Source organism: Centrocercus urophasianus, unplaced genomic scaffold (assembly GCF_019232065.1).
Source record: "Centrocercus urophasianus isolate 14NV4802_14NV808 unplaced genomic scaffold, USGS_Curo_1.0 seq_10, whole genome shotgun sequence".
In the NCBI taxonomy this organism is placed as follows: domain Eukaryota; kingdom Metazoa; phylum Chordata; class Aves; order Galliformes; family Phasianidae; genus Centrocercus; species Centrocercus urophasianus.
The window spans coordinates 4,856,832-4,869,525 of NW_024884142.1; the positions used below are offsets into that span (position 1 = coordinate 4,856,832).

The following is a 12,694-nucleotide window of genomic DNA, read 5'->3' on the forward strand; positions in this document are numbered from 1 at the left end:
GTGCTTTTATAATGGCTTGGGGGAAAAAGAGATTAAGGAATATCACGACGTTTCTACTGAGCTACTTGAGGTTGCTCTGAAGTTTTCTACAGGCTTGCTTCAAATATTGGAGCAATGATTCTTGGCAATCATTGGCAATGATTCCAGTCTTTGATTCAAATCATATACTGTGTTCTAATCTAGCATTGTGCTTGATGAAAATCTGTGCCTGGTTGTATAATAGTTGCAAGCAACTATTTTCATGGTAGAGAATTAGCTCTGAGTAAACCAAGACTGGAGCAGTTGCTTGGATACTTACTTTGCAGTGATTGTTCTCAATTCTCAGAGCTATCTCATTCTTAGCTCTTAAAGAGCTGAGTTTCCTGTACCAGCTACCCAGAGAGACTTGTGTGATGCTGTTACATTTGAGTCTAGGTTGAGCTGTAGGTGTTTTGGATGGCAGTGCAGTCCTTAATGTTTTATTCAAGTAGATGGAGCGTGTCCACTTGGGTAGATTTAAGGTGCAGGGAAACGTGGAATGATGCACAGCAGCCCTTATAAGCATGTGTAAGCAAAGAAGGCATAAAATCCCAGGCTTATTCAACATTTCTGTATCACTGGTAATTTTAGCCTACATGGAAACAACGGGCGGGCGTATCGTACTCAGAAGAATGTTACAGTTTCAGAACTTTTATTTTTAAGTTACAGCCAAACACACAAAGTATACCACTATTTTGGCAAGAATGCTACCTGTGTAGGCTAAGTAAAATTCTGGTATTAAAAAAAATAGTAATAATAATTGAAACTTCAGTGTTTTCTTATTTCTTTGGAATATGAGGAAAAAATAAATAGGAAGGGATGGTTGTGATTGTGGTCAGACTGATTCCCCTCCCTTGCTGTTTAGATTTGAAATTGCAGACAATGATTTGTTTTGTGCCGTGCTTTATTGTCTGATCTTTAGCTATTATGGTCTTATTTCCGAAGGCAAAGTAGAAATATCCAACATGCAACCGTCACCCTTTCAGATTTTTTCGTGGGTGTAAAAGTATGAACAATTGACTTTGTTTAAAGCAACTGGGAAACCTGGTATAAGGAAGATTGTCTGCAGAATGCACGTGTTCTCCATGCTCTCCCAGGGCTGTGCATACTTGCCACGCTATGGGCATAACCTTGGTTGATGCAGACAGAGTTGAGAACAAAGGCTGTTCTTTGATCCCTTCTCAATTATCATACTGCAAAACTATCAGCCAACATTTTTGACAGTATTTATTTATGTAATGCCTGTGGTGGTTTCATGTCATATTGTAAGTGGAAAAACTCTTAAGGTGGGAAAAACATTAGAAGACCAGGGTTAGGCCAAGCAAATAAACTGTATTTGTCTTCCAGCTAGCTGAAAAAGTGATGTAAGCACAGGTCTAGTAGGTATACTGTTAATTTTAGCATTAACATCTTAGAGGATAAACAGCTGCTCTGTTGGAAATACAAGCACTACAACTGTTCATTTTGTATAACATGACTCTTATACCGAGTGAGTGCAAAGTTTTCTTCATGCTTTCCATAACGAAATATATATATTTCCCAGTAGTACAGTGACAGATAAGTAAAGATAGATTTATAGATTTTCTATTACCATGCTGAAGACGTGAAATAAGAATTAGGGGAAAAGGTCAAATGTTATAAATTTATTTGGGACATATATATTGCAACCTCTGTGGAAGCTTTTGAAAATTCAGGCAAAGATCAATACACTTCCAATAAAACCTTTAAACTTCCGATAAAACAATATTTTAAACATTATATATATATATATATTTATATATACTTTTAAGGGGAACATTTTAGCAGGATTTGCTTTTTTATACTGCATTCCTCTGACACAGCTCTTTCCAGATAGAAGGGATGCAAATGAGGTAAGAATTAAGGCAAACCTAAAAGGCATGCAAATGAAGTACATTTATATCCACTGACAATACGAGCACGTGTGCGGATCAGACTCAAGAACTGAGGAACTCTTCCCTCTGTCTGTCCAATACTACTTTACAGCAGAATGGTGGTGTGGTTTATAATAAACAATTAACATTACCATGGGAATTCAGTGTCACTAACATTACTCAGTCTAGGAGACACAGCTAGCATCAGTAAAACATGAACAATAAATAATATAATTCACTGCAGCCCAGGACTGCTGCACAGGCTTCAGAGGAATAGGGTTGGTATGAAATGACATTGCACACATCACGTTGTGGCAGTTTATTTTTATAATATATACTTTTAAAATTCTTTAGCAAATGACATTCTCATGCACACAAGTGTTTCAAACACAAGAAGCAAGTCCATTTATAGGTAGTCCAAGCAAATTTCTGTGTGTGTGGAAATAGCTGCAAACTGAATGGAACATTAAACTTCTGTGCAGTCTATGATGCATTATACACAAGCTCATTTTTGAATGTCACACTGCAGGAGTAATACAATGGAAGGATCACTCTTTGCAGCTTCTTTGAATTCATCCAGTGTGATCTGGTCGTCTTTGTTCTTATCCATCTTACTGAAGATCTTGTCTACCCGCTGCTCAGGCGTCAGGCCATCCTCATTCATCTTCATCATTATCACAGTGCCTACCATTTTGTAGATGGCCTTTGGAAAGAAACCAAATAGAAAAGTCAACATAAGGGTTAGCTTGATTTTATTGTACTTTATTCATTTATTTTTTTTAATGTGTTCAAATTCCAGAATGATGTTCTAACAGTAAAGTGGTTGCCAGCTTCCCCGAGCATTTTTCTTTTTCATGCAATCTGAAATCTGTTCACTGAAAACACAGATTTACTTTCTTCTTCAGGTGTAGGCTTCTTTCAGCAGTTGCATTTTGCATGCTGGAGTAAATTTCTTTGGTTTTACAGCACCAAACTGTTGTAACCTATTCTCTGGTGAATGGTTTGTTTGGGTTTTATTGACTCCCTTGAGAAATTCCATGGAAATGATGAATGAACAGTTTTAGAAGTCATCTTTGAAAAGCTTGCCGTGTGTACTCATGAGCAAAGCCTGGAAGTAACCACTGTGGCTAGGAGCTGGCAGAGACTGGGGAAGTAAGCTTTATACTTCTCCTTACATACAACAGTTGTCTTAAATCTTTATTCTGTTAGTGGAAGCCTGCTTAGAACTGCGTGCTGTTATCTCTGTACATTTCTGCCATAACTTAACCTCCATTAAGATTTCAGCCACTCAGGCAGAAACCTTAGCAGTAATTTCGTGCATGCCTGGTGGTTTTGCAATGGGCTTTGCAAATCCTTTGCTATGCTGTTTTTGTGTTGAATCCATTCATTGGCAAACAAACGTACCTCTTGATATTTAAAAGCCCATGTGCACATATGTACTTACAGCAACTCTCAGTGATTACATGTCCATTGAAATCAGTGTGTTTAAATCACTTACTGTGTGTGTCAGTATCAGATAAATGTATATAATGTGCTTTTTTAATGATAGAGCCCACGGCCTCATGTGTTTAAAATCTAGAAGATTCTGTGAATCATGTTCAGATGTGTTCTTTTTGAGTGCCACACTGTTCTCACCTCTATGATTTCCAGCATTTCCACCCTTGTAATCTTCCCATCACCATCCAGGTCGTACATGTTGAAGGCCCAGTTTAGCTTCTGCTCAAAGCTGCCTCTGGAGGTGATGGACAGTGCACAGATGAACTCTCTGAAGTCGATGGTCCCATCTCCGTTTTTATCAAAGGTTCGGAAGGCGTGCTGGGCAAACTTGGAAGCATCTCCATACGGAAAGAACTGCAAAATAAAATAATAAAATGGTTTCCAGCTTTCAGCCTTGCAAGTTCAACCCAGCGGTCCAAACTCAGTGCCGCCATTAGAGGTACGGTGTCTGAAAGTGGAGCTGCCTCTGGCAACGGTCCCATTTGCTCCACGTTGCAGTTCATCTCACTGCCTGTGTTCTTTGGGGGAAGCAGCTCCCGGGTTGTAATGAGCTGGGGCTGCTGAAGCCTGTTTTCCTGCAGTAAACTGCACTGAAAGATGCAGCTTGTGATAGTGCAGTGCTAAGGAGGTGGTGCTCTCAGCACCACAGCCAGACTTGTGAGCCAGACTCACTCTCATCTGATCTATGCTGCGTTAGAAGCTATTTCAAATCAGATACCTGATGCCCAAGCATTCACATTTACAGGTGTTATTATTTACTGCCTTATTCTCTGACTATGAAATACAGCAAGCAAGCTGAATTTTAATAGTATTTCATTCAGCTTGGCAATAACAGCTCTTAGAAGGCTGCAACCAAGTACATGTGTAGGCTCCTTGTGAAAATATGTTTCATAAAACAATCTTCACTGTGAAAAATCAAAACCATGTTCTCTTTTGCTGGTAACCTAATACAAGTAGGTTAGGTGAAAACTGAGATTTGGTTAAAGGATATGGGGCTGCTCATCTTTAACAGCCGCTGTTAGTGATCGCCGTAACTGAAAAGTGTTTCAAATGACCGTCACATGTGGGATTTCAGCTGTTCTTTGTGTTTTGAACTTCGTGTTATCACAGAAGAGGTATCAGCAATGCTCATCTCCTTCCCCTGTCCTTTCAGGAATGCAGTCTGGAGGCACAACCAGAGAGATGGGAACACTGTACCTTTTCCAGTGGCATTTTGTTAAGGTCAGCATTTGCTGCTAAACCAGCTGTTTTCCCATTTGGATTGGTATGGTCAGCATCCAGTCACTGGCTCTTGGCTGCTTCTCCCATCACTGAAATGCAGTGCCAGAACCAAAGAACTGGGCTGCAGTGAAGAAGGTCACCTCTGAAAATGGCTGAGAAGTGGCATTAGGAGGGGTTGGTGGCTGGAGGTGCTGATGGCAATTTCTAAATAGTCATGGGGAAACATCTGAAACATCTCACCCCATTAAAGGAGCATCAGCAAGATGTGTCTCTCATGCCAGTCATACAACATTGATGGCATGTAACAGAGAAAACCATCCTCCTAATTTTTTCATCACGAACAGGGCAGTGAATTTTCTCAGTTGAGAAAGGCCACTGCCTTTCAGGCACTTACAGCCTTATAAGGGAACAAATGGGATTGATGCCTTTTTTTTAATTATTTTCTCTGTATACTCCCTCTAGGGAGCAAATGCAGTAAAAGGTCCTTTGGGGATTGAGGACACTTCTCCAGTCTGTAACTGCTGATCTGTATTATTTTTAGCTCAGAACAACTAAAAAACATTGTCAAAACTTGTTTAAAAACAGCCTTGTAGGCTTCCATGTTAAACTGGTCTTAGCCAAGTGGAAATGGGAGACACAATTCTGGAAGACAAGCACCCATTTTTGGCAGATGGAATACACATAGTTTAGGCTGCCTCATGTGGTACCACTGAATGTCTCAAAAACAAGCAAAGGAATGCAATGGGGATTGTCAGAGGCCCACAGTGGCTGGGCAGGTCAGTGGGTTCCTCAGCAGCCTTGGAAGCCCCGTGCCCAGGAGATGAATTTACACAACAGGGCAAGCAGTCCCTTTCTGCTGTTGCAGTGGTGCTACTGAAAAGTGTACCCTGTCTTTGCACACTGTATCCTGCTTTACCCTTTTCGCCCAAAACCAAGGCCAGCCGTGTCTGCCTGGGCTTTCTGCAGCACTCAGTTCTATGAGTGACCAAACACTGGTTGTTCGTTTCTTCTTGTCTAGTCCCATCTCTTTCCTGGCCTGGTGATTTTCCAAACGAGTTAGGTAACACACTGGTGTGGGACAAAATTGTTATCCATATAGACAACTACTAATTAGGAAATGAAACGGGAAAGACAAATCTCTTATTTTGCTACTAAATTTTGGAGAAGAAAAATGTCTTGAAGGTTCACTGTTCTGGAAAGCTTCTGGACATCCTTCTTGTACCTGGGATGGTTTCAGAAGGACCACAATACCTAGGACACAGGGTTTGGATTTTGAAATGTGCTCCTGCGTGGGAGCTCCTGTGTTTTGGCTGAACACATATTTTCAGCACTTGTCCACAAAACAGGCTTTCCAAAACAACGCCAGCAGTGGGATGATGTAACGTCCTTACCCTGCTGAAAGGTCTCTGTCTAGATGTGAAACCCTCACAAGCACTTCCCTTCTTGCCTGAGACAAACTGAACTTGGGGGAAAATGCCAGCTGTGGACCATTGGAGATCAGGAAGCTCTGAGTTCCCAAATGGGAACAGCTTGCACGAACCAGTATTCAAAGTTCTCTAATAAACTCTTCTCACTGGTGACAGGTGACAGGACGAGGGGAAATGGCCTGAAATTGCACCGGGGTGAGTTTAGGTTGGATGTCAGGAAAAACTTCTTTACAGAAAGGGTTGTTAAGGACTGGAAGAGGCTCCCCAGGGAAGTGGTTGAGTCACCATCCCTGGATGTGTTTAAGAACTGTTTGGATGTGGTGCTCAGGGATGTGATTTAGCAGATTGTTAGGGTAGTACAGTTAGGTTGGGGTTGGACTTGATGATCTTTAAGGTCTCTTCCAACCTGAGTGATTCTATGATTCTAGAGGGATCAGAAAGTACACAACTTTTTTCCTAATCAAATCGGTGCCCGAGCATCTTTTTAAGGAGGCAGAAGATTTGGATTCTAAGATTTCCTCCAGTAAGTATTTTAAAATCGACTTGATCTCAGGGAATTTTCACAATTCTCCTTTAATCCCGTCTGTATCATAATGCCAAACACAATACCTACAATTAGCAGTAATCTAATTACCCCAGTGGGGGTTGAATAGTGCCTATGATAACATAAATTTGAAATTTCTTTATTTCTACTTCTGTCAACGGTTTTCCCTAAGTTACCATTCTTTGAAATGAATGAAATATTTAATGAACTGAACAATCCAAATGCTGTTACTGAAGACTAGACTCCCCAAGGACATTTAGATAACCAAGGCAAAGCCCAAAAAAGAATCCAGGCAAGGACGAATGCAGAGCCATCATCTCCATAGCCGTATCTTCCACCAGTCTAAGCTATCCACATGTTTGGTCTATAGATTTCCAAGGTTTTTCCTCACACATCTCATTTGAGCAGACTTTGGACACCTTGTTCCAGAGGCAATTACCAACACCCTGCTACATCAATGTCCTTCTGTGGCACTATCCCCAACTGCCCTTTAAATGAAAAGCATTCAGACAAACTCAGATAACCACTCAGCATTTGAGTCTCAGAGCTTTCCCAGGCAGAGCTTTGCTACACAGATGCAACAAGGAAGAAGAACCGCAGAATTTGACTCCATGAAAGCAGAAGTAATTTTGGAAGTTATGCATGTTTCCATTCACAATTTTATCAAATGTTAAGTGATCTGGATCACAGAAACACAGATGCTCCTGCCCTGTTCTCTGCTCTCAGCCACAGAGCAGCAGACTTCGGCACAGAGGAACACATACACCACTGGACCACATGCCTTGGAATGGGCTGGGCTGTTTTCTTCATATTTCACTCACTGGAAATCGAGTATTGGATATAATAATTCAATTTTGTTACTGAAACTCCTAGAGATGGAACTGGATCACGTCCCCATACTGTGCTACTGCTGCAATGCTGTAACATGACTGAGAATACCAGAAATTCAAACACGATATTCAGTACCTCTTCTCCATCCTATCCCCTGCTCCTCCTCGCCTTGTATCATCGCTCCATTAGGCAGAGAAATCCTAAGGGAGGCCTAAAAGCTCTCCCAGTGGCCACCCTCAGCTACAGCGCAGATCTCTGTGGGGGAGAAGCAGCGCTGCTTTGATTCAGCCCTGCACAATCCAAAGCAAGTGCTGCACCAGTGGGTCCCATGGGGGATCCACCACAGGTAAAGCCAGAGGAAAACTGGCTGGCTGATTTGTCTCTGTGGGTTAATGATGCATGTGAGAACTGCAGGGAAGAGCAGCAGAGTTTCGTGGAGAACAAAATTATCTTTTCCTAGCTATTTTTACTTTGCCAATAAAGCTGGAAAGAGTAAACACGGCACTCTAATAAACTCGTTCACCATTTGTGAATTGTGTTCCCTCTGCCTTCCAACATGCAAATAGATGAATAAAAATGGTGCATCAGAATCTGTGGCTTTTTAGATTCAAGTTGTTATTCAAGCTATGCAAGTGTTATTCACGGACACTACCAGAACCCAAGAAACAGTGACATTTACCTTGTCCGTACGTACTTCTACTGATGGAACAGGCAATGAAGCCACTACATAATCCTATTTTTCTCTTGTGTTAATGTAGCTGCATTGCTTTAGAAGTCAGATTCATGTTTGTTTTCCTGTTGCTGTTGCCTTTACATAGAGCAAAATATGACCCAATTTCTTTTTCTACCCTCTTCTCCCATTCTGCCTTCCAGGAGTTATTAATTCCCTCTGGCTTGTCATAGACATACCAAAGCATTTCTCATCCAAAGCACGTGAATCCCTGCTATGTATCAGGACAGAGCCACTTTTCTATCTCAACTCTAGTGTTTTTATTGTGCTTTATGGATGCAAAAGCTCCAGGGCTGTCACAATCAGGATCTGAGCATGCAGTACCACAACCTGGTAACACAGGTTTGCATGGGTTCGATTAGCCACATTCCTTCAGAGGCCGATATTTAAGCTATTTTCTCAAGTCATCCAAAAATATGAGTCTGACTGTATTCTGCTGAGTATCATGGCACAGAATTACAGTGGATCAATACACATGCATCTGGGCTGCAGCTGAAAGATATGAACTTGAATCTTTCAGCACTGCCACAACTCATTGCTGCAAAGCAGGAATCAGCAAGTTGTCTTCTACAGCAAGGCAAATAGAAAAAAATAGAGATAAAACATCAGTTCCAGAGAGGGCGATCTATGGAAACATGAGAAATGGATCTCAGCAAAGGACACGAGAAAAATGAAATACTGTTAAAATTAAGGAAAGGCTGAGAAAAACTGGACAGCTGAGCTGCAGCACTGAATGTCTGTGATGGATAATCCCAAAGAACACCAAATACCAGAGCCCAAATGACTTTGCAGGTCTCAGTTCTCCTTGTGTACTGCCATGACACATCCCCTGCTCAGACACATGTGGTGAGGATCAGCACAACAGAATACTGTGACTACTTGAGCTACAGTTCTGATGGGAGCGTAGAGCTAGCAAGCACTGGGGAGAACTAACCAATAGTAGACCAATCATCTCATGGCTATGTACTAATTATGTTTCTGCTTGGTAGCTGTAATACTTTGAACACGTGTGCATCCATAGGCATATGGGGAGGCTTATAAGCAGCTGTCAGTTCTTCACACAGGAAGAAATATTTAGAAGAGCCAAGGAATACCACTTCTCCCCTTCAGTGGGAAAGGAGTTGCACAGGGTGAAGTAGAATCAGAGCAGAGTCTGTATCTCGCTCAGGCTTCCACTAACAGGGACTAGCTTGTACATTATTAGTAAGACCTAGGTCACCCTGCCTCTGCAGCCATTGAAGAAATGGACAATTTGAAGCATGCAGAGAATAAATATTTGAGAATTCAGGAGCAAATGCGGATCATCAGTACTGGTTCCTTGCAGTTGTCTGCGATACAGGCCAGGCTCAGAGGGCAGAAAACAAGCACAAAACAAAGCCTATGAAAAAGAAAAGACCCACAGTAAAAAAGCAGAGCCAGCATATGCCAAGTGCTGCAGGAAGATGAATGGGAAGTAAGACACTTCCCCTTCTGAAACACATATATGGCAGGGTCTGACTCTCTTTCAGACTGAAAAATAATCTCTGTATTCACAACTGTGGGGGAATTAGTCACTGACTAGCAGGAATTGAATCGATTTTCAATCCCAGCTTTTCTCTGATTAGATTTGGACAATGAGGAACTTAACTGAACTGTGGTAGTGCTATAGGTCAATATGCTAGCACATCAGTTATTACTCAGTGCTAAAGGAAAAAATCTTCAGAGAGAACTGTCGTCAAAACAATTAGTACTGCTGGTCCATAGCAGGGGGAGTAGGGCTGATTAAATGTTATTTCTCTTTGATCTCCCTTAACTGAGCAACAACGCTGGAACACTTTATTTAAGTTTGGCACAGTCTTCCAGTACGCCAAGGTCAGTGATAGCACAGGGCTACGACAATGTCAGGATCCTGCTGCGCTGCAGCTAGGCACCAGGCTAATCACAACATCCTTTTTCTTGACATTATGTTATATCTCTTTAGGAATCTGGGAACATACCAGATGGAGAATATACTGATCTGGGACATTTCTTTTTATTTTGTTTCCCTCAAAGATCATCTGACTCCTTTTCATTTCTGCAAAAATGCTTTATCTTCCCAGTGAGTTTTGGCTCCAAAGGTTCAGAGCATTAACTTGATTGCTATGCCTGCTGCGCCACGAAGCCCTTAGCACAGATTTCCCAAAAGAACAGGGCTATGGAAGCATCAGTAAGTGCTATTTCCAGCCAGAAAGGGATTTGAATCACGAGTCACTATAGTCTGAGATATCCATCTTATGAATATACAGATGGAGCCGCAGAAAAGATTCTTCTGCCTGAAATATCTCACACACCTTATGTAATACAGCCTCATAAAATTTTTAAAACATTATGGAGTTGTTATAGTGAAGTGCTGCCGAAAGGGAACTACAGAAAGAGAAGGAAAATGACTGTAGATGAGAATGTCAGAGAACTAAGGATTTGAACATCAAGGGGGAGCTCAGGTTATGTAACAGGAAAAGGTTCTTCACTAGAGGGTGCTGGCTATGGAACAGGCTGCTCAGGGCTCACGGCCCCAGGTGCTGGAGTTAAGAAATGTCTGGGCAATGCTCTCAGTCGTGTGGTCTGATTTTTGGGTGGTCCTGCATGGATCCAGGAGTTGGACTCAATAGTCCTTACGGGTCCCTTCTAACTCAGGATATTCTATGATTCCGTAAGATCTCAGTGAGTGCTGAACTACCAATCTTTTTTCTTAATACTGAGAACAAAACCTGTCAATTCAAGAGGTACAAACAAACTGACTTAGCTTCTAGAGAGAACTAGCAACTCCTTCACAACCACGGCTCACACCAATGCGCTGGGAACTGGTGGACTCACATTTTCCTGCTCATCCAGCCTTTGGGAGAAGGGCAGTCCATAAACCTTTCAGTCCAAGGAAGAAAACTACAACATGAAGTCCAGAGAGACCAAAGGAGTGGAGAAAGATGAAAGCTATATGATACCACAAGCACTTTGCAAGAACTTGCTCTGCTGAAAAAAAGCAGTAAGTATTCAAGGATAGAAAATGGAAAGAGCTGACTGCCCACAAAACCAGCATGCCCTGATGCTCATTGCTGGGCTATGAAAGGGAATCCCAGCCTGCACCCCCAGACACACACCTGGAAGACAGCTGGGTCTCAACAGGAACATATATAAAGATTAAATAACTGGATCATCGCCGCAGTCTCCAAGCCAGTCATCATGGAGCCATGTGCACATAACCCTTATCTTCATCCCTCTGTGCCTAACCAATTCTGGGGGATGGAGTGGACATGGTTGTTTTTTGTTTCATATCACAAACTGCAAACCTTTTACAATTCCTAAGGGCTGTGCTGAGTTAATGACAGAGTACTTGAGAACCAACATGGGTAAATCCTGACATCTCTTTGCTTGGAGACCATATATCTGTCCCTAAGCTCAGACAAACTGGTAACTGATCAGAGTTGGTCAAAAGATGTACTGCAGAATAAAGTTCCAATGCAGAACAAAAGGGAAAAAGGTTGAGGAAATGGAGAAGACCCCTAAGGTTTGCAGAGAAGGATGGTTGCAATTTTTTGTAGAACAGATAGAAGGTAGGTGACAGTGATTTGGTATCATCTTCCTTTTGTTCCCTTCTGCCTGTAGGCACATCTTATTGACTTTCATTTTCAGTACTGAATTTGAAAGCAATCCAACAAGTTACAGAGGAACTGTATGAAAATGAAGTTTCTAATCATCTGAAATTGGAAATAGGCCCACATTTCTAAGTTATGCAAGGCCTACCTGAAAGCTTTTATTTTGCAATGAGGCTATGAGCAGACATGTTTTCAGGCTTCCTTCTGAAAATTTTGTACAGACTTGCATTGGATATTCATCCATCTGCAACCTTTCCAATTATTTACTTACGGAGAATAATAACAAAAGAATACTCAATACAGTGGGATTTTAAGATTCTAGCTTCTCTGGATAATTTTTTCTTCCATATTTTCTTCCATACCTAGGCTTTCTCTTAAAGTATGAACCTTTTAAATGGTCAATGCCAAGACTTGCAAGCCCAGCAGTATGTAAATGCTATGGAATAACAGCATTCTGATGGAAAAGATCAGACATATGTATGAAAGAAAGAGATGTAAAACCACCCACGTGTGCCAAATGGATGTCTGCCTTCATATGGAGATTCCACCTCCCTGGATAGGCTGTTGCTGTGCAATTACTGTCTGTGCTCACAAAGCAATGAATATTAGCAATACCCAGTGCTAAAATTTTTCTGAAGATTTCTCCTTTTTAGGTTATTGGTCAGCTAAAGCAGATAGTATCATCCTGCAGAACAGAGCTTTCCCCTACTTTCAACCCTCTTATTCCAAAAAACTCTTGGGGAATGCAGGCTTCTACAAAATTAATTTAAATTAATAAGATGTTTGGTGGGGGAAAGGTGAGAAGTAGGCATCTCTTGCATCTGCCTGCTGGAATAATGCAGTGAAATTCCTGAATAACTTCAATTCTTCAGCACATGGAACCTTTGAAAAGCAGCTGAAGGTCCTTTTTGCCATCAGAAGGCCAT

The 12,694-nt window shown here is 41.5% G+C and overlaps 1 protein-coding gene across 2 annotated transcripts in view; it reads right to left on the reverse strand.

The window, feature by feature from the left end:
• Window positions 1-2,214: 2,214 nt before the first annotated feature.
• VSNL1 (visinin like 1) overlaps window positions 2,215-12,694 on the reverse strand; it is a 45,358-nt gene continuing 34,878 nt past the window's right edge. For both annotated transcript variants that reach the window (XM_042820196.1, XM_042820188.1), the window contains exons 3-4: window positions 3,546-3,761; window positions 2,215-2,613 (exon numbers count right to left, since the gene is read on the reverse strand). In XM_042820196.1, the coding sequence (XP_042676130.1) occupies window positions 2,416-2,613; window positions 3,546-3,761 (414 nt within the window). In that variant the 3' untranslated portion in view covers window positions 2,215-2,415. The remainder of the gene's footprint in view (window positions 2,614-3,545; window positions 3,762-12,694) is intronic.